General features: G+C 36.8%; 1 protein-coding gene across 2 annotated transcripts in view; it reads left to right on the forward strand.

Annotated features, from left to right (window-relative positions):
* DYNC2H1 (dynein cytoplasmic 2 heavy chain 1) overlaps positions 1–20,224 on the forward strand; it is a 306,843-nt gene that overhangs the window by 208,869 nt on the left and 77,750 nt on the right. For both annotated transcript variants that reach the window (XM_053562839.1, XM_053562840.1), the window contains 3 exons: positions 5,483–5,558; positions 14,006–14,214; positions 16,728–16,832. In XM_053562839.1, the coding sequence (XP_053418814.1) occupies positions 5,483–5,558; positions 14,006–14,214; positions 16,728–16,832 (390 nt within the window). The remainder of the gene's footprint in view (positions 1–5,482; positions 5,559–14,005; positions 14,215–16,727; positions 16,833–20,224) is intronic.

The raw sequence follows: 20,224 nt of genomic DNA on the forward strand, positions 1-20,224 counted from the left end.
TGTTTATCCATCTGTTAACATCTTCAGCTATTTCTTTTCTTAAAGTTTCATAGTTCTCTTTGTAGAGATCTTTCACGTCCTTTCTTAGGTATACTCCCAAATATTTCATCTTCTTTGCACTATTGCGAAAGGAATAGAGTCCTTGACTTTTTTCGGCTTGATTATTATTGGTATATATAAAGGCTACAGATTTATGGGTGTTGACTTTGTAGCCTGAGACATTGCTGTATTCCTTGATCACTTCTAAAAGTTTTGTAGTAGAATCCCTAGTGTTTTCCAGATATACGATCATATCATCTGTGAAGAGTGAAAGTTTGATCTCTTCTGACCCTATGTGGATACCCTTGATTGCCTTTTCTTCCCTAATTGCAATGGCTAAAACTTCCATTACAATGTTAAAGAGCAATGGAGACAATGCCTGGTTCCTGATCTAAGTGGAAATGATTTCAATTTAACTCCATTCAATACGATATTGGCTGTGGGTTTGCTGTAGATGTCCTCTTTTAGTTTAAGAAATGTCCCTTCTATACCAATTTTCATAAGTGTTCTGATCATGAAGGGATGCTGGATATTATCAAAAGCTTTTTCTGCATCAATTGAGAGAATCATATGGTCTTTATTTTTTATTTTGTTGATGTGCTGAATTACATTTATAGATTTACGTATATTGAACCAGCCTTGAGACCCTGGGATAAATCCGACTTGATCATGGTGTATAATTTTTTTGATGTGTTGTTGGATTCTGTTTGTTAGGATCTTATTGAGTATTTTTGCATCAATATTCATTAGTGATATTGGTCTATAATTTTCTTTTCTTGTTGAGTCTTTCCCTGGTTTGGGGATCAATGTGATGTTTGCTTCGTAAGAATGTGTTGGGTAATATTCCTCCTTTTTCTATATTTTGGAAGAGGTTTAGTAATATATTTACTAATTCTTCTTTAAAGGTTTGGTAGAATTCTGATGTTAAGCCATCTGGTCCTGGGCTTTTGTTTTTAGGGAGATTTTGTTTAGTTGATGCTATTTCAGAACTTGATATAGGCCTGTTCAACATTTCCACATCATTCTGGCTAAGTGTTGGTAGGTGGTGTACTTCTAAGTATTGGTCGATTTCCTTCAGATTTTCATATTTCTGAGAGTAGAGTTTCTTGTAATATTCGTTAAGGATTTTTCGAATTTCTGAGGTGTCTGTTGTTATTTCATCTTTACCGTTTCTGATTGATGAAATTAGAGATTTTACTCCTTTTTTGCTGGTTAGGTTGGCCAAAGGTTTATCTATTTTATTGACCTTTTCAAAAGACCAACTTTTGCATTTATTGATCTGTTGCGTAATTCTTTTGTTTTCAATTTTATTTAATTCTGCTCTGATTTTGGTTATTTCTTTTCTTCTGCTGGGTTTGGGGTTGGAGTGTTCTTCCTTCTCCAATTGCTTGAGATGTCCCGTTAAGTTATTAACTTCCTCTCTTTCCGTTTTCTTGAGGAAGGCTTGCAGTGCTATAAATTTCCCTGTTAGGACTGCCATTGCAGTATCCCAGAGGTTCTGATAATTCATGTCTTTGTTGTTGTTTTGTTCCAAAAATTTGGTGATTTCCTTCTTAATCTCGTCTATAACCCAGCTATCCTTCAGCATAAGGTTATTTAGCTTCCATGTTCTTGTATGGGTATGCAGATTCCTGTTGTTATTGAGTTCAACTTTTATTCCATGATGGTCTGAGAAGATGAGAGGCATAATTTCTATTTTTTTTAATTTGCTGAGGTTAGATTTGTGGCCTAGGATGTGGTCGATTTTATAGTATGTTCCGTGGGCTGATGAGAAGAATGTGTCTTCAGTTTTGTTGGGATGAAATGTTCTGTAGATGTCTGTTAAGTCCAGATGTTGAATGGTTACATTTAAATCTAAGATTTCTTTACTTAGCTTCTTTTTGTGGGATCTGTCCAGCACTGCAAAGGAGTGTTACAATCGTCAACTACTATGGAACTGGAGGAAATCAAGTTGCTCATGTCTGTTAGAGTTTCTCTTATAAATTGAGGTGCATTCTGGTTGGGTGCCTAAATATTAATAATTGAAATCTCATCATATTGAGTATTACCTTTAGCAAATACGAAGTGTTCATCCTTATCCTTCCTTATTTTGGTTGGTTTAAAGCCTATTGCATCTGCGAATAGGATTGCAACGCCTGCTATTTTCTGCTTTCCATTTGCCTGGAGTATAGATGACCATCCCTTCACCTTGAGTCTATATTTGTCTTTTAATGTAGGATGCGATTCTTGTATGCAGCAGATACCTGTCTTGAGTTTTTGTATCCAGTCAGCCAACCTGTGCCTCTTTAGAGGACAATTTAAACCATTCACATTAATTGAGAATATTGATAAGCCTTTCGAGAGTCTAATGGACATTTTTAATCCTTTTGCAACTGTGGAAGTTGGAATTTGATCAAAATTTTCTGGGTGGGTTGACTTTTGTGTGGAGGATTATGCTGGTCTTTATGGAGGATAGGTCTGAGAATATCCTGGAGAGCTGGTTCATTTGTGGCAAACTTCTTCAACATGTGAATGTCATGGGTGGCACCTGTGGCTCAGTGAGTAGGGCGCTGGCCCCATATGCCGAGGGTGGCGGGTTCAGACCCAGCCCCGGCCAAACTGCAACAGAAAAATAGCCGGGCGTTGTGGCACACGCCTGTAGTCCCAGCTGCTCGGGAGGCTGAGGCAAGAGAATCGCGTAAGCCCAAGAGTTAGAGGTTGCTGTGAGCAGTGTGATGCCACGGCACTCTACCCGAGGGTGGTACAGTGAGACTCTGTCTCTACAAAAAAAAAAAAAACATGTGAATGTCGTTAAAGTATTTAATTTCTCCATCATAAATGAAACTCAGTTTAGCTCTGTACAGGATCCTACATTGAAAGTTATTTTGTTTTAGGAGATTAAAAGTTGATGACCATCCTCTTTTAGCTTGAAAGTTTTCAGCAGAGAGATCTGCAGTTATTCTAATATTCTTGCTCTTCTAGGTGATGGTTTTCTTTCGTCTGGCTGCTTTCAGTATTTTCTCCTTCATGTTAACTTTAGGGAAATTGATTATGATGTGTCTGGGAGATATCTTATTCAGGTTGAGTCGTGCTGGAGTTCTGAAACTGTCTGCTATCTGAATTTCAGAATCTCTTGGCATGTCTGGAAAGTTCTCCTTCATAATCTCATGGAGAAGAGACTCTGTGCCTTGTGAAGCCACTTCATCACTTTCTGGGATCCCTATATGATGAATATTGGTTTTCTTCGAATTATCCCAGAGCTCTCTGAAATATTGATGTTTTTGCCCTCCATTTCTCTTCCTCTCTGAGAGTTTGGGATGTTCGAAAGCTTTGTCGTCAGTGTCAGAAATCCTTTCTTCTGCTTGCTACATGCTATTCCTCTTGGATTCTACTGTGTTTTTCAGATCTTGGAGTGCTGCAACTTCTTGTCTCAATGTTTCAAAATCTTTGGTCATTTGGTCTTTGAATTCGTTGAATTCTTGAGACATCTTTTGGGTTAGTGCTTGGAATTCTAATTCGATCTTATTTGCTATCCAGATTCTGAATTTGATTTCTGACATCTCAGCTATTTGTTTGTGCATGGGATCTTGTGCTGTGTCTGCCCCATTGATCCTTGGGGGAGTTGATCTACTCTGATTATTCATATTGCCAGAGTATTTACTTCGATTTCATCTTATGATTGTTTTTCCCCATTGCCTCTGGCTGTCCTCAGAGTAGGGGTGGTTTCTCTCTGAGATTAGACCTGGGGAGATCACTCTATTATTGATGGATATTTGTAGGGGGTGACCCCTACAAAGTTGTGCTTATGGGAGCAGCTCCAGAGTATGACATCCCCGGATTCAGCAACAGTGCGGGGTGTGGTGCACACAGTTCTGGGAGTGCCTGGCACCCAGTGACTTTGGCACAGAGGGCCCAAGGCTCTAGCAGTCTCTGACCAGAAAAAGGGCTCTGCGCAGAGGCAAGGAGGGCTCCGGAGGGCACGCAGCTACCAGGATCCCTGGCCAGATGAGTGGGCAGTGTGGAGGCAGGGAGGGTGCAGGAGTGAGGACGCGTGGTTGCATAGCTCCCGCAGTTCCTGGTCAGGGTGTGGGGAGGCCCGGCGGTCAGGGTACTGGGTTTCTGCGCAGCTCTTACTGGGGTCCGAAAGGGTGCAGCTCTTCCGGAGGTCTGGGAGGTTGCCGAACACGGGTCCCGGTGCAGCTCTTCCAGAGGTCCGGTGCAGCTCCTGTCCCAAATTTCATATTTGTTCAGTGCTTCACTTATTAATGAGTGGCCACCATCCATTTGAATCAGGAATTATCTTAAAAGTCAATCTTAAGATCTCCTTTGTTTGGTATTTTTACTTTCCATTACAGTCCCTTGCAAAAATTCTCTTAACTTTTATTTTCCTAATTCTCAAATGTATCTGTTTTAGTCTGTCTTTCCCTGTCAACCCGCTCCCCATCAGGGTGATTTTTACCTTACTTCTTTGATTAGGTCAGATCTCTTTTATGTTCGAGGGCCGTCAAGACATTATCCACCCTAATATGAAAAATAGGAATAACAATGGCTGAATACTTTCTGGACAGCCTTCACATATATGTGTATTTATAAGCACACACATATATATACACAAATAATTCAAGTATGTTTCTTTCCATTAAAATTATTATAGTTTATAGTATATGTATTTGAGTGATTGTATCCCACTCCTTTCCACATTTAACTGAAAGCTACATGACAGCAGGGATTATTTATATTTTAGTTTATTCTTATATTTCAAGAACCTCACATATCATATACATTTTAATATACTTTTGAAAAATGAATGAATGAAAACAATCTGTATCAGTATTTCTAAATATCTAAGTCTAAACATCTTTAAATTTTAACTTATTTTATTACATAGGACTAAGTAGTTCCAGTCAGTGGAAGACCCATAGAAATTATTTTTAATTATGTTTCATATTATTCTCTACATAATACAGAGCTCTGTGAATCTTCTGTTCATACATTATAGCTGTGAGTCATAAGTAAAATTTTATTTGTTCAAGTATGAATGCTTTGTTGGTCAATATGAGTGAATATACAGATAAATTGCTTTATCTTTTGGACCATTTTTTGCAGTATTTCTGTTTTTATGTTTGTGAAGGATAAAATTATAAGAAATATCTCAACATGTATCTAGTAAGTAAAAAAAGAAAAATGTACATACCAACTTTTTCTCTCTCTGACTATATGGCCACGTACTTTAAATGATTAAAACTAATATGATAAAATACTTTTCATACTGTGGTTAGTAAATTTGTTTTTAAAAATATTTACTTTAGATTTATCATACATATATTTTGTTAAAAATTGTTACAGGTTTTTGTTTAGTATATATTGCTGCTTTTCTTAAAATTGTAAGGACGGTGACGCCTACATATATATGTATACCTTTGAATATTTAGTTCTTTACTGTTTTTTAAATTTGTTTTGACAGGGATGGACGAAGTTTTACGAGTTTTCTTTATCAGATCTTCGGGCTGGGTACAATATTATTGACAGACTCTTTGATGGTAAGTTCTAATGATGAAAATTTTTATCTTTGGTGTTGATGGAAAATTTTTATTTTAGAACTTATTAACTATATGGTTTCTTCATAAGCAACTTAATTCCCCATCACAAAATTTGTTTTTTGCTTTTTGTGTTTTGACTGCCATACCTGTGTTATCTTAAAGTTCTTAAATTTAATATTATCTTTTTGTGACCATTGGTTTTTATATAATCCATTAGATTTTTGATTAATCTATAGCTCTCTGGAAGCAGAAATCTAGAAAGACCTTGTCTTCACTTTGTGGGCTTCAAAAAGTTTTAGGCTTCAGCTGAATTATGCAGATTATCTTTCAAAGGGCCTATTACAATTCAGGAGTATAGCAGACTAAGGTCAGTACCAAGGATTTGTGGGTTCATAGTGGAATCAATAAGTAGATACAAATAGTAGATTAAAGTAGTGCAACAAGTAAGACGATCGGATCCCCTAAGGCCATCTAACCCTCTGTCTGTGTGAAGACAGGAATAGTCTAATCTCTAAAGCTTATTCTTTGGGGCCAGGGCAAGAGAACACTAGAGTTTAGATCAGCGATGATTCAGAAAACAGAATATGTTGACAGTAATCTCCAACTAAAAAATGTCACAAATAGAACTCTCAATTTCTGTCTTCTCCCTTCCCACAACCCTGCAACCCTTTTAAGCCACTTTTTCCTGAGTTTGCCCATTTCAATAAATGACCCCTCATTCATGAAACTGTCGAACTCAAAGCCTGTGAGTTTCTCTTGTTTCTTTCCCTTTTCTCATCCTCAGACTGCGAGTGCTTTGGCAATTTCTGTCATTTTCTTTTCCAATCACACCATGAGTCTATTCCCTTCTTTTCAATTTCACTAATGCCTCGGCAGTCCAAGCAATAACTTCTTTCCTGTTCTTCTTACTTCTATTACCAACCTTTTAAACTTTCTTCATTGTGTAAATAAATTTATTTTTGAGAGAACTCATGCAAACCACATAATTTCCTCATTTAAAACTACCACCATGTTTGTTGTCTTTCTTTTCCTCCATCAAACTAGATTTGTTCCTACCTGAAGTTTTTAGTAGGTGTCTGTCTGAAATGCTTTCCTCTTAACGTCTTTATATGGCTTCTTCCGATTGTTTACTTCTGAGCTTAGGGATGTCTTCTTCAGAAGAGCTTTTTCTTACCACTGAATCAAATCGTCCAGTCATCTCTATTCCTTTGTTTTATTTTTTTAATACACCAGTACAACCTGATATCTTCCTTTTTATTCATTTTCTTATTTTGTTTCTCTCTTCCCACTAGAGTGTAATTTTCATTCAAGAAGAGCCTTTGTCTTGTTTACTGTGTATATCCTTAATACCTGTAACATTGCCCAGCCCATTATAGGAACTCAATTACTTTTTAAGTAAATAGCATCAGAAATTATTCTAGGCTTTTTCCTTGGCAAAAGGTTAAGGATGTGCAACTAGAATGTAGCCAAGTTCCATTTTAATTTATACGTTTTTGAGATTTAAAAAAAACTGTTTAGTGAAGTATAATATATGTACAAAAAGTACTTATATGATAAGAGTACACCCCAATGTTACTTTCTCCAACTGAACACACTCATGTAGTCATAGGCAGCAAGAAACAGAGCATTACCAGTGCCTCTGAGTCTTCCCTGTGTAATGCTGCCTTGAGTTACACCCATCCTCCAGCTTCTTCACCGCTGCTTCTGGGGTGTACACGAGGCACCCTCACTATAGTGAGGATTAGTGTAACCTGTTTTTGTAAAACTGGTTACCCACACTATAGTGAGGATTAGTGTAACCTGTTTTTGTAAAACTGGAAACACGCAGCACGCACACCTGAGTGGTTAGGGTTTTCAGTTAACGTTATATTTGATAGCTGCATCCACGTGGTTGCTTGTAGTTGGGGTCCATTTATTCTCAGTGCTACATGGTATGTAGTTGTGTGATTATGTCCACTTGTGTTGATCAACATGGGGTTAGTTTTCAGTTTGGATGATTATAAAGTGAATATAGGGATATATTTCTATTGGGTATATATGTAGGAATAGAATTTCTAGGTCATAGGATATATATTTGTTTACCATTATTCATGCCAAATAGTATTCCAAGTGAATTTTTTCTTTAAAATATTTCTTTGAATTATATGCATACATCTGAAATGTGTACATAAATACACAATTCAATAAACTTTTATGAATTTATGTAATTGGCACAAAATTTTTCAAAGAAAAGTATTGTCAGCATTTTAGAAGTACCTCTTCCTATTCCTTTCTATGTATGACCCAACATTCCCCCTTCTTATGCAAGGGTAATTACTTTCCTGACTTCCATAGCGATTATTTTTAATGTTTCATACAGAATTTTTTGGCTGACACAAACTAATACTTTAGCTTACATAGAAACTTGGTAATTTTCCAAAGTCTTTTCCCCTCCCTTTTTTTTTTTTTTTTTTATTGTTTGGTATTCATTGAGGTTACAAAGAGTTAGGTTACACTGATTGCATTTGTTAAAGTCCCTCTTATAATTGTGTCCTAATTATGTCCCAAGAGATATGCCATACACTGTGACTTGCCCATCTCCCTCCTTCCCTCCCTCTCCCTCATCCCTCATTCCCCGACCCTCCACCTTATATTACATCATCTACTGTCTTCATATTAGAATTGAGTATATTGGATTCTTGCTTCTCCATTCCTGTGATGCTTTACTATGAAGAATGTGTTCTATCTCCATCCAGGTTAATACAAAAGATGTAAAGTCTTCATCTCTTTTAATGGCTGAATAGTATTCCATGGTATACATATACCACAGGTTGTTAATCCATTCCTGGGTTGGTGGGCATTTAGGCTGTTGCCACATTTTGGTGGTTATAAATTGAGCCATGATAAACAGTCTAGTACAAGCATCCTTAGGGTAAAAAGTTTTTTTTCCTCCCGGGTAGATGACCAGTAATGGGATTGCAGGATCAAATGGGAGGTCTAATTTGAGTTCTTCAAGGGTTTTCCATACTTATTTTCAAAAAAGTTGTATTAGTTTGCAATCCCACCAGCAGTGTAAAACCAAAATCCTTTTGAACATGTATTTGACTTTATAATATCACTGCGAGGCAAGTATTGTTAGTACCCTTTTGCAGATGAAGAAGCCAAACCATAGAGAGTTTGAATGATTTATCATTGTCTTTCAAGTTTGTGATGTAACTAAAAGCATCTTGTGACCATGACCAAGTTGGATTTATTCCAGGGTCTCAAGGCTGGTTCAATATACATAAATCTATAAATGTAACTCAACACATAAACAAACTAAAAAATAAGGACCATATGATTCTTTCGATTGATGTAGAAAAGGCTTTTGATAATATCCAGCATCCTTTCATGATCAGAACACTTAATAAAATTGGTATAAAAGGGTCATTTCTTAAATTAATAGAGGCTATCTACAGCAAACCCACAGCCAATATCATATTGAATGGAATTAAATTGAAATCATTTCCACTTAGATCAGGAACCAGGCAGGGTTGCCCATTTTCTCCATTGCTCTTTAACATTGTAATGGAAGTTTTAGCCATTGCAATTAGGGAAGAAAAGGTGATCAAGGGTATCCACACAGGGTCAGAAGAGATCAAACTTTCACTCTTCGCAGATGATATGATCGTATACCTGGAAAACACTAGGGACTCTACTACAAAACTTTTAGAAGTGATCAAGGAATACAGCAATGTCTCAGGCTACAAAATCAACACCCATAAATCTGTAGCCTTTATATATACCAACGATAACCAAGCTGAAAAAACAGTCAAGGACTCTATTCCTTTCACAGTAGTGCCAAAGAGATGAAATATTTGGGAGTATACCTAACAAAGGATGTGAAAGATCTCTACAAAGAGAACTATGAAACTTTAAGAAAAGAAATAGCTGAAGATGTTAACAGATGGAAAAACATACCATGCTCATGGCTGGGAAGAATCAACATTGTTAAATTGTCCAGACTACCCAAAGCAATATATAATTTTAATGCAATTCCTATTAAAACTCCATTGTCATATTTTAAAGATCTTGAAAAAATAATATTTCATTTTATATGGAATCAGAAAAAAACTCAAATAGCCAAAATATTACTCAGCAATAAAAACACAGTAGGAGGAATCACGTACCAGACCTGAGACTGTACTATAAATCGATAGTGATCAAAACAGCATGGTACTGGCACAAAAGCAGAGAAGTAGATGTCTGGAACAGAATGGAGAACCAAGAGATGAACCCAGCTACTTACTGTTATTTGATCTTTAACAAGCCAATTAAAAACATTCAATGGGGAAAAGATTTCCTATTTAACAAATGGTGCTGGGTAAACTGGCTGGCAACCTGTAGAAGACTGAAACTGGACCCACACCTTTCACCATTAACTAAGATAGACTCTCACTGGATAAAAGATTTAAACTTAAGACATGAAACTATAAAAATACTTGAAGAAAGTGCTGGGAAAACTCTTGAAGGAATCGGCCTGGGTGAATATTTTATGAGGACTTGAAGGAGTATCAAAAATACACTACTGGGACCTGATCAAACTAAAAAGCTTCTGCACAGCCAAGAATATAGTAAGTAAAGCAAGCAGGCAGCCCTCAGAATGGGAGAAAATATTTGCAGGTTATACCTCCGAGAAAGGTCTAATAACCAGAATCCACAGAGAACTCAAACGTATTAGCAAGAAAAGAACATGTGACCCCATCTCAGGGTGGGCAAGGGACTTGAAGAGAAACTTCTCTAAAGAAGAAAGATGCACAATCTACAAACACATGAAAAAAAGTTCATCGTCCTTAATCATCAGAGAAATGCAAATCAAAACTACTTTGAGATATCACCTAACCCCGTTAAGAGTAGCCCACATAACAAAATCCCAAAACCAGAGATGTTGGTGTGGATGTGGAGGAAAGGGCACACTTCTACACTGCTGGTGGGAATGCACACTAATACGTTCCTTCTGGAAGGATGTTTGGAGAATAGAGACCTAAAAATAGACCTGCCATTCAATCCTATAATTCCTTTACTAGGTTTATATCCAAAAGACCAGAAGTCACAATATAACAAAGACATCTGTACCAGAATGATTATTGCAGCCCAATTCATAATTGCTAAGTCATGGAAGAAGCCCATGTGTCCATCGACCCACGAATGGATTAGCAAATTGTGGTACATGTATACCATGGAATATTATGCAGCCTTAAAGAAAGATGGTAAAGACTTTACCTCTTTCATGTTTACATGGATGGAGCTGGAACATATTCTTCTTAGCAAAGTATCTCAGGAATGGAAGAAAATGTATCCAATGTACTCAGCTCTACTATGAAGCTAAATTATAGCTTTCACATGAAGGCTATAACCCAACTATAGCACAGACTATGGGGAAAGGGCCAAGGAAGGGGAAGGGAGGAGGGAGGTTTTTGTGGAGGGAGGGTAATGGAGTAGGGCCATATCTACAGTGCATCTTAGAATGAGTACAGGCAAAACTTACTAAATGCAGAATACAAATGCCTACATACAGTAACTAAGAAAATGCCATGAAGGCTACGTTGAACAGTTTGATGAGAATATATTTCAGATTGTATATGAAACCTGCACATTGTACCTCTTGATTGCACTAAGGTACACAGCTAGGATTTAACAATAAAATTAAATTAATTAAAAAAATAAATAGATAAAAGCATTTTGTGACCTTTACTTATATCACACCATTGAGTGGTAAACAAAAGACAGATGCTTTAAAATGATACTGAATCTCATGGCCAAAATCTAACTAAAATCTTATTACAATTTTTTCTGTTATCAATGGGCTTCTATGTATGTATAATTAACTGCAAAAAATGAGAAACAGTTCTAATGACCAGGGACAATTTGTACAAAGTAATAGCTATTCAGCCTAGAGCAAGTCTTACTGTCTAAACCCAAGCTTCCCGATTTGTAAAATAGGAATAGTAGTAGGCATTACCTAAGTTAGTTTAATTGCTGGGAAGTTGCAACGAGAAAAGTCACCGGAAGCATTTAACTTTTAATACATTAACATATTGAGTTAATCTATCAATAATTATTGGTTGTTATTATTGCTGTTGTTGTAATTTAAGTTCTATTCATTTCCTTTTATCCTGAATGACATAATACTTGTTTTGAGAACACATGGGTAGAAGAAGAAAAATTAGAAAAATTTCTATAAAATATTTCATATAGTGGCTGCTTCTTCTATTTCATAAGTTGAAAGGTACAGTAATGTTTCTATATTCCTTACTGACTGACTTGTCAATAACTGGCATGTCCATTACTAAGATTACACTTAGGGAGTATCAAGGCAAAATCAGAAAATTGAGTCCTGGCAAAGTCTTTTGCTCTTTAGCCACTGTTAACAGTGAGATATAGTCAGAAAACAACTTTAACTATTTGTCCACTAAGGAGGTGCCCTTATCCACTTCAGGAGGCAACCTAAGAAAATGACTATGTCCCTAGGCATGTGGTAACACTGCCATCGTTTTTTTATTTTCTCTAAATGTTACAATAATGAAATAGAACTAAACTAGTAATGCTAACAACAAAGTTGAATAGGTATTTTAAGTATAGTCTGTGTTTCCTGTATTTACTGTATATCTGAGGTCTAATTATTACATTTTAATATTACCACTGAATTGTGATTATGAGGATGTCTCTGTTGCAAAATGAAATAATATAGACATTCCATTGTGATTTTTTTTATATTACATTTCACTTCTGTTAGAATAGAAAACGGGTCGTTGATTATGTAAATAATCATGATGTTTACAGAAGACTATAATATGTGAAGATGTTTTGTAGAGTTTCCCTATTAGATTATTTTGTGAACCAAGTATTTTCATCAAACATTGGAGTATAAAATAATATATGGCAGCTGCCTTAAAATAACCTGTCCAATTTCAATTTCATTAGCTGGTATGTGTGGCAAGATTCAGAGTACTTTATTTCATTAGCTAGTATTACGCTCTGGATTCAGAGAACCTTATTTCATGAGCTGGTATTGTGCTCTGGATTCAGAGAACCTTATTCCATGAGCTGATATTGTATCTTATTTCATTAGCTGATATTGAGCTCTGGATTCAGAGTACCTTATTCCTTTAGCTGGTCTTGTGCTCTGGATTCAGAGTACCTTATTTCATGAGCTGGTGGTATTGGGCTCTGGATTCAGAGTACCTCATTTCCTTAGCTGATATTGGGCTCTGGATTCAGAGTACCTTATTTCCTCAGCTGGTATTGCTGTCTGGATTCTGAGTACTTTATTTCGTTAGCTGGTCTTGAGCTCTGGATTCAGAGTACCTGATTTCATGAGCTAGTGGTATTGCACTCTGGATTCAGAGTACCTCATTTCCTTAGCTGGTATTGCGCTCTGGATTCAGAGTACCTGATTTCATGAGCTGATATTGTGCTCTGGATTCAGAGAACGTCATTTCCTTAGCTGGTATTGTGCTCTGGATTCAGAGTACCTCATTTCCTTAGCTGGTATTGCGCTCTGGATTCAGAGTACCTCATTTCCTTAGCTGGTATTGCGCTCTGGATTCAGAGTACCTCATTTCCTTAGCTGGTATTGCGCTCTGGATTCAGAGTACCTCATTTCCTTAGCTGGTATTGCGCTCTGGATTCAGAGTACCTCATTTCCTTAGCTGGTATTGCGCTCTGGATTCAGAGTACCTGATTTCATGAGCTGATCTTGTGCTCTGGATTCAGAGAACCTCATTTCCTTAGCTGGTATTGCGCTCTGGATTCAGAGTACCTCATTTCCTTAGCTGGTATTGCGCTCTGGATTCAGAGTACCTGATTTCATGAGCTGATCTTGTGCTCTGGATTCAGAGTACCTCATTTCCTTAGCTGGTATTGCGCTCTGGATTCAGAGAACCTGATTTCATGAGCTGATATTGTGCTCTGGATTCAGAGAACCTTATTTCCAGTCTAGATCTGTGGGATTGTCTGCTTTCTCATTTTGGTGACCTAACTTCCGTATGCCTCAGTTTCTCCATATGTATAAATGTATAATATCAACACTTAATTGTCATGAGTAATTAGTGATTTTTTTAATTAAATCATAGCTATGTACATTAATGCAATCATGGTGCACCATACACTGGTTTTATATGCAATTTGAAATATTTTTATCACACTGGTTAATATAGCCTTCCTGACATTTTCTTAGTTATTATGTTAAGACTTTTATATTCTACATTTAGTAAGTTTCACATGTACCCTTCTAAAGTAATTAGTGATTTTATACATGTAGTGTATTTGGAAAATTTCACTTGATTAAATAAATATTGGTTGCTACTATTAATGATCATTTACAGAAGTGATTTGGTTGTATTCAGTATATATTGCTATATCCTATAAAGATAATTGGAGCCAGGAATTTAGAAATAAACCTAATAAAAGTATTTTTTAAATTACAGGTACCAAAGATGTGCAGTGGGAATTTGTACATGGTTTACTTGAAAATGCTATTTATGGAGGACGTATAGATAACTATTTTGACCTAAGAGTTCTTCAGTCATACCTGAAACAGTTTTTTAATTCTTCAGTAATTGATGTATTAAACCAAAGGAACAAGAAAAACATTTTTCCACATTCCATATCTCTACCACAATCCTGCAGTATTTTGGTAAGTAAAATTATTCGTTTTCTTTTGAGACAGAGACTCACTATGTCGCTCTCAGTCGAGTGCTGTGGCCTTACAGCTCACAGCAACCTCAAACTCTTGGGCTCAAGCAGTTCTCTTGCCTCAGCCTCCCAAGTAGCTGGAGTACAGGCACCCGCCACAACGTCCAGCTATTTTTTTTTTCCAGCTATTTTTTTGTTGTTGCCATTGTTTAGCAGACCAGGCCCAGTTCGAACCCACCAGCCCCTATGCATGTGGCTGGCGCCCTAACCACTGAGCTACAGGCACCAAGCCATTAATCATTTTCAATCTATTACCAGATAGATATTTGAATCATTTCTTACATGGTTAAATATGTTATTTCTTTTCAAATGCATGAGTAATCATTCTCAGTTTATGTTATTGCCAGTCCATGGCCTGATTCTCCAAACTCAAGTCAGGTATCCTATAAACTGTTGGCTACTTACTGAAGATTGATTGACCATAATGGTAATAGACTAGCGTATAGGCAGATCTTGAAGAGGGTAACCAGGGAAAATTTGAAGGAAGTAGGACTATAGTAATGACCTGGAATGGGTGAACAGGCCACTACCTAGTAGGCAGAATTTTATTTAATAAATACCTCTCCTCTGTTTCTGCCTCATAACTTTAAAGCAGGTCTAAATATACAAATGGGGTTTACTGTATCCGTCTTTCACAGCAATGTCTTTATTTATGGGTATTTATTTTACCTATCTATAGCTTTTTGCCCTGAGTCATCACATAAAAGCCTTCCAGGATGCAGTCATCTTTTCCAGAAAATGGTATTAAATAGAGCCCAAAGGTTTCCATTCTAGTTTATTTTGTCATAAACCTGTGTTAGTATATATGCCCACATAATGTTTTTATTGCAAAGTCTTATAATTATACATTTCTTTATTAATTAGAAATATATATATGTTCAATTAATTATATAGATCTGTTTTATGCTGTTTTCTTTCATCCAAATATTTTCTACAATGTTCCTTCATTCCAGTAACATAATTGTCAAACACTACAAGCCTAAAAATGAGTATTAAATATATTACTTTAGTTCTGCCAGTTTTTGCATTGTTTATATAAATAGTGTCATATGGTATATATACTTTTTGTTCAAGTAAGGTTAAATCAGTCTGAATATGTAGCTGCGAATTTTTTTGTTGTTTTTTGTTTTTGTTTTTTGCAGTTTTGGCCAGGACTGGGCTTGAATCCGCCACCCCCGGTGTATGGGTCCTGTGCCCTATTCCTTGAGCCACAGGCACCACCCTATAGCTGCTAGTTATTTAGTTAACATGCCCCTATGTACTTCTAGGTGTACAGAAGACTCTAGCAATCTAGACGAGATTTCATAGCTATTTTGAAATGAACAAACCATACAACTGTACAAAGGATAATAATTTTAAATTTATAGGATGATTTATAAGAAACAATGTTTAGCTTTTTATTGAATTGAGTCACAAGGAGGTTGCCAGGTTTCCCAGGATGATGAGAAAATATGCACATCTTCATATACATTATACGTATATACCTTGTGGTTGAATAGCTCAAGGTAGTTTACACATGTTGAGTTACAGGAGAAAAAGAATTGCAAAGGGCAGTGTGACTGGATTTTACATATTTACAGGTCCTGGGCTTCTTGGAATCCAACCATCTCCTTGGAGATACTTTAGGGGAAGATTCCAAGAATGAGAAAGGATTATGGGAAATCAGAGGCTAAGTCTTCCCACCCTTACTTCAGAAAACACATTTAGATGGATATGTAATAACTGCCTTAAAATGACTCGTCTCTTCATGAAAACAAACGAATTCCCATCTTTGGCCCAAACTGAATAAATCTTTTTGATCTATTTTTGTTTTTTCATCTAAAGTAATGAGTACATAACTATTCAGATGAATGTTTAACAAGTCAGTTTATGCAATGCTTAGCATAATTCTTAGGATGAAATGATGGGATTATCAACACATTTTATCAAACTTCATCAGCAAACGGAAGACTGTAGAATTGCTTTATAGTAAAGTAATTTACAAAACAATGCGTACATACCAGGGTGCGGCTATAAGGTTTCTCTAAATTAAAAATAAAAAACAGATTCTGGAATATTTATCTTAACATAGTAGAACTGTACTCTGTGTATTGGTCTTTAATGTGTTACAGGGAAAAAAATTTTAAAGAGCTTTCCTAAGAACATCTAATATAATGTCTTACACATTGTAATCATAGCCTTTCAAATATATTTGTATTAAACAATTCAGTGTCCCCTTATAGTAGGAAGTTAGGATAAAAAAATATAGCATCAAATAATTAAACTATGAAGAAGTGTTAATGATAGAATATTCCCTGTAGACAACTGAATTAATATGGAAAAAAGTGAGATTTACCTAGAAAATATAAAATATGAATAATAATTGAATACTTCACAATATCCCTTATTTTCTGTTATAAGTGGTTATAGATTTAATTTTTAATAAAAAACTGATTTTCACTTCTTTATATTTAGGACTATCGTGCTGTCATTGAAAAGCTTCCAGAAGATGACAAACCTAGTTTCTTTGGTCTGCCTGCCAATATTGCTCGCTCATCTCAGCGTATGATCAGTTCTCAGGTAATGTAAAAAACGTTCTACCTTTAAAAAATAAAATGTTGCTACTGAGCCTGAAGGAAACAACATTAAGTTGTATTTAATACTACAGATGCTACAAGCTTTCATTTAAAATTTTTATGTCATTTAACACAACACATTCCAGTTTTACCTTAAATAAACCTTAAATGAGCCAAATAGTTTTTATCTTCATATATTTACTAAATTTAGTAAAATGGTATGAAACAATGACAATTTCATCCAAAAGATATTTGTTGTATGCCTATAATTTATTTTATTTTGCCTATTTTAAATGTTGCTTTATGCAACCAAATATGCCATGAAATTTAACGTTTTATAAAATGTCATATACATATATATAATTTATGTTTGCATATTAGCTTATAAGAGACAAATATTTAATATTTTATATTATTTTACTCATGATTGAAATTATAAAATAGGGGAAAATACAGATTTTCAAATTATTGAGACATATAAAAGTGTTATCCATGAACAATATAAATGTGTGTTCTAGGGTCTGTTTTATTGACCCCAACTAATTCAGAAGAGCTAACATTTACTGATACCTTACTATGTTTCTAAAACTGTTCTAAGTACTTTGTGTTCAAGAACTTAATTTTTATAGACTCTGTGAGGTGAGATCTATTATTTTTCCCCTTTAACAGATGAGGAAACTGAGGCAGAGAGAGTTAAATAACTTGCCAAAGTCCATGGAGCCAGTAAGAAACAGAGCTAGACTAGAATTTAAACTGCGCTTGAGTGAAGAGGTGGTCCTCTTTGCTCTGTACTGCAGCCACCCCTCAGGCATGAATTGCTGCTGAGTAATGTGCACCATTCCAGAGGAGGTGTAGAGTCATGAACAGTTACATAAGGTTCATTATGTGGGCGAATATGAGAAATTCTCACAGTCCTTAACTATAATATTTCTTTTGGCAATTTATAGGCACTCGAGTTTGATAACATTTTCCTATGTAACGTTACAGTTTCATATTTTATTGCTATTTTAGCCAATACTTTTAAATTGGCATTTCCTCTCTTTTACTATTAATTATATTGTCTGTTTTGCAATTTTAATGTTCATTCTCACATCTTTATTTTTAAAAAGGTTTTTTGGGCTCGGTGCCTGTAGTACAGTGGTTACGGCGCCAGCCACTTGCACTAAAGCTGGCTGGCAGGTTCGATCCCAGCCTGGGCCAACTAAACAACAGTTTTTTGACAACTGCAACAAAAAAATAGCTGAGTGTTGTGGCTGTTGCCTGTAGTCCCAGCTACTTGGGAAGCTGAGGCAAGAGAATCGCTTAAGCCCAAAAGTTTGAGGTTGCTGTGAGCTGTGACGCTACAGCACTCTACCGAGGGTGACATAGTAAGACTCTGTCTCTAAAATAAAAAACAACTCATAAAAGATTAGATTAGAGGTAGGAGAAATTTGAGGAAAGAATATTAAAAGTTAGCACTCACCTAGAGTTGCTTCAATGTCTTGCTTACTGAAAGAGGTGTTTCGGAGGTGAGAAGCTAGGCTAATAATAACCAGAAGATGATGATGAAGGTGGTGCTGGAGACAATGCAGCGGGTCCTGGAGAACCAGATTGGTTTCTGTTGCTGGAGGAGTGGAGCTTACTGTGAATTTGGTTTCTTTAAAAAGCTACTTAGGGGGGAGGAGCAAGATGGCAGCCGAGTAACAGCTTCCTTGCATCTGGGCACCGTGAGTCTGGGGATATAGGACTCCAGGCATCTCTGGCTGGTGGGATCTGCCTATCATCACCCCTGAGAGGATACAGGGAGTCAGCGAGAGACTTCTGGACCCCAAGAGGAGGACTAAAACAGTGGAAAACCGGCAAATGGTCGTGTGTGTTCAATCCGCCTAAACCCGCCCGCAACTGTAAGTTCAGTAGCAGCGAGACTGCAAACCAGAAAGGCCTTACCTGTGAACTGTTTTGGTGTCTTTGGACTTGGCACTCAGCTGAACTGCCTTGGGGAGAGCCTGAGCAGGAGTGCGGAGAACTTTGGCCTTTGTCTAGGGCCCCAGTCTGAGCCGCTGAGCCAGACGGAGCTAATAGAGTTTGGCTCTGGGTCACAGGCAGACATTGTGAGCGATCTGCCCTGGCAAGCTCCGCCCTCAGGGTCGCAGAGCTGGAATTGGGTGGGAGCTGGTAACCCAGCGACCAAGTAGCCTAAGGGCGGGGTCTGAGCCGCCTTGCAGCCCTAACCCTCGGGGGCAGAGGGAGACCAGTTTTGACACACAGGGTAAGTGGATAGCCACTTCAGCAGTGATTCCAGCAACAAGCACTTCCCTGAGAAAGCTTCTGCTCAGTAAGTGAACAAGTTCAAAGTGCCTTTTAAGTGGGCTGAAGAGAGATTTAGGGTGTCTACCTGCTGGGGTTCGAGAAACTAGCAGCCTCCAGTCGTATCAGAACTGTGATTAACATCTCATACCCCAGAAGACCACGTGTTGCCCAGACAATATTCAATTCCATATACATACTGCTTTGTTTTTGGTTGCGTGTGTGTTTTTTTTTTGTTTGTTTGTTTGGTTTTTTTTTTGGTTTGGTTGTTTTTTTTGTTTATTTTGACGTTCTAGATTGTTGTTTTGTTTTTTAAGTTCAACCTTTTCCATACAGATCCTTTTTTTTCTCAATTTTTCTAGTTTAATTATAATTTCCCATTGCTGCCTATTTCAATAATCAGAACTTCATTTTTGTTAGTGTTTCTACCACTATTATTTGGTTTTTCCAGCCAATTTTATCCCGTAAAGTTTTCTGTTTGCTTGTTTTGGTTTGATTTATAGCATTTTTGTCTTTCCTCTCTACTTGGTGGAGGTGGGGTACTGTGTCTGATCAGGTTAGCAAAGAGCTGCTGACCTCAAGGGAACCACCCCACTTGGCACCCCCAGAAGGTGTTTTTTTTTTTTTTTTTTTTTTTTTTTTTTAAGGTTGTATCAAAGTACCCTAGTGTACACCTATATTGCTCTGTCTTCCTCTTTCTGTGCCTCTCTTCTTTTTGTCAATATTCCTTTCACCCAACCACTCTCCTTTCTCTATTTTTCTTTTTTTTCATTTTTTTTTTTTTCTTATCACTCGGTCCTCATTTCTTTCATCGCTTTTTTGCTCTTAAACCTTCTCACCCTTCTGGTCCTGTAACCCTTAGTCCACAGGCACAAGAACTTAAAGAGCAAGAGGAATTGAAAGGAAAATTAGGGCAAGTAAACAGATAAAAGAAATCACCCATGAGGAAGAATCAGCAGAAAACTCCAGGCAACATGAAGAACCAGTCCAGAACTACCCCGCCAAGGGACCATGAGGTAGCTACTGCAGAGGATTCCACCTATACAGAAATGTTAGGAATGACAGAAAGGGAATTTAGATTACACATGTTGAAAACAATGAAGGAAATGA

The sequence above is a fragment of the Nycticebus coucang genome, chromosome 14 (genome assembly GCF_027406575.1).
Source record: "Nycticebus coucang isolate mNycCou1 chromosome 14, mNycCou1.pri, whole genome shotgun sequence".
In the NCBI taxonomy this organism is placed as follows: Eukaryota; Metazoa; Chordata; class Mammalia; order Primates; family Lorisidae; genus Nycticebus; species Nycticebus coucang.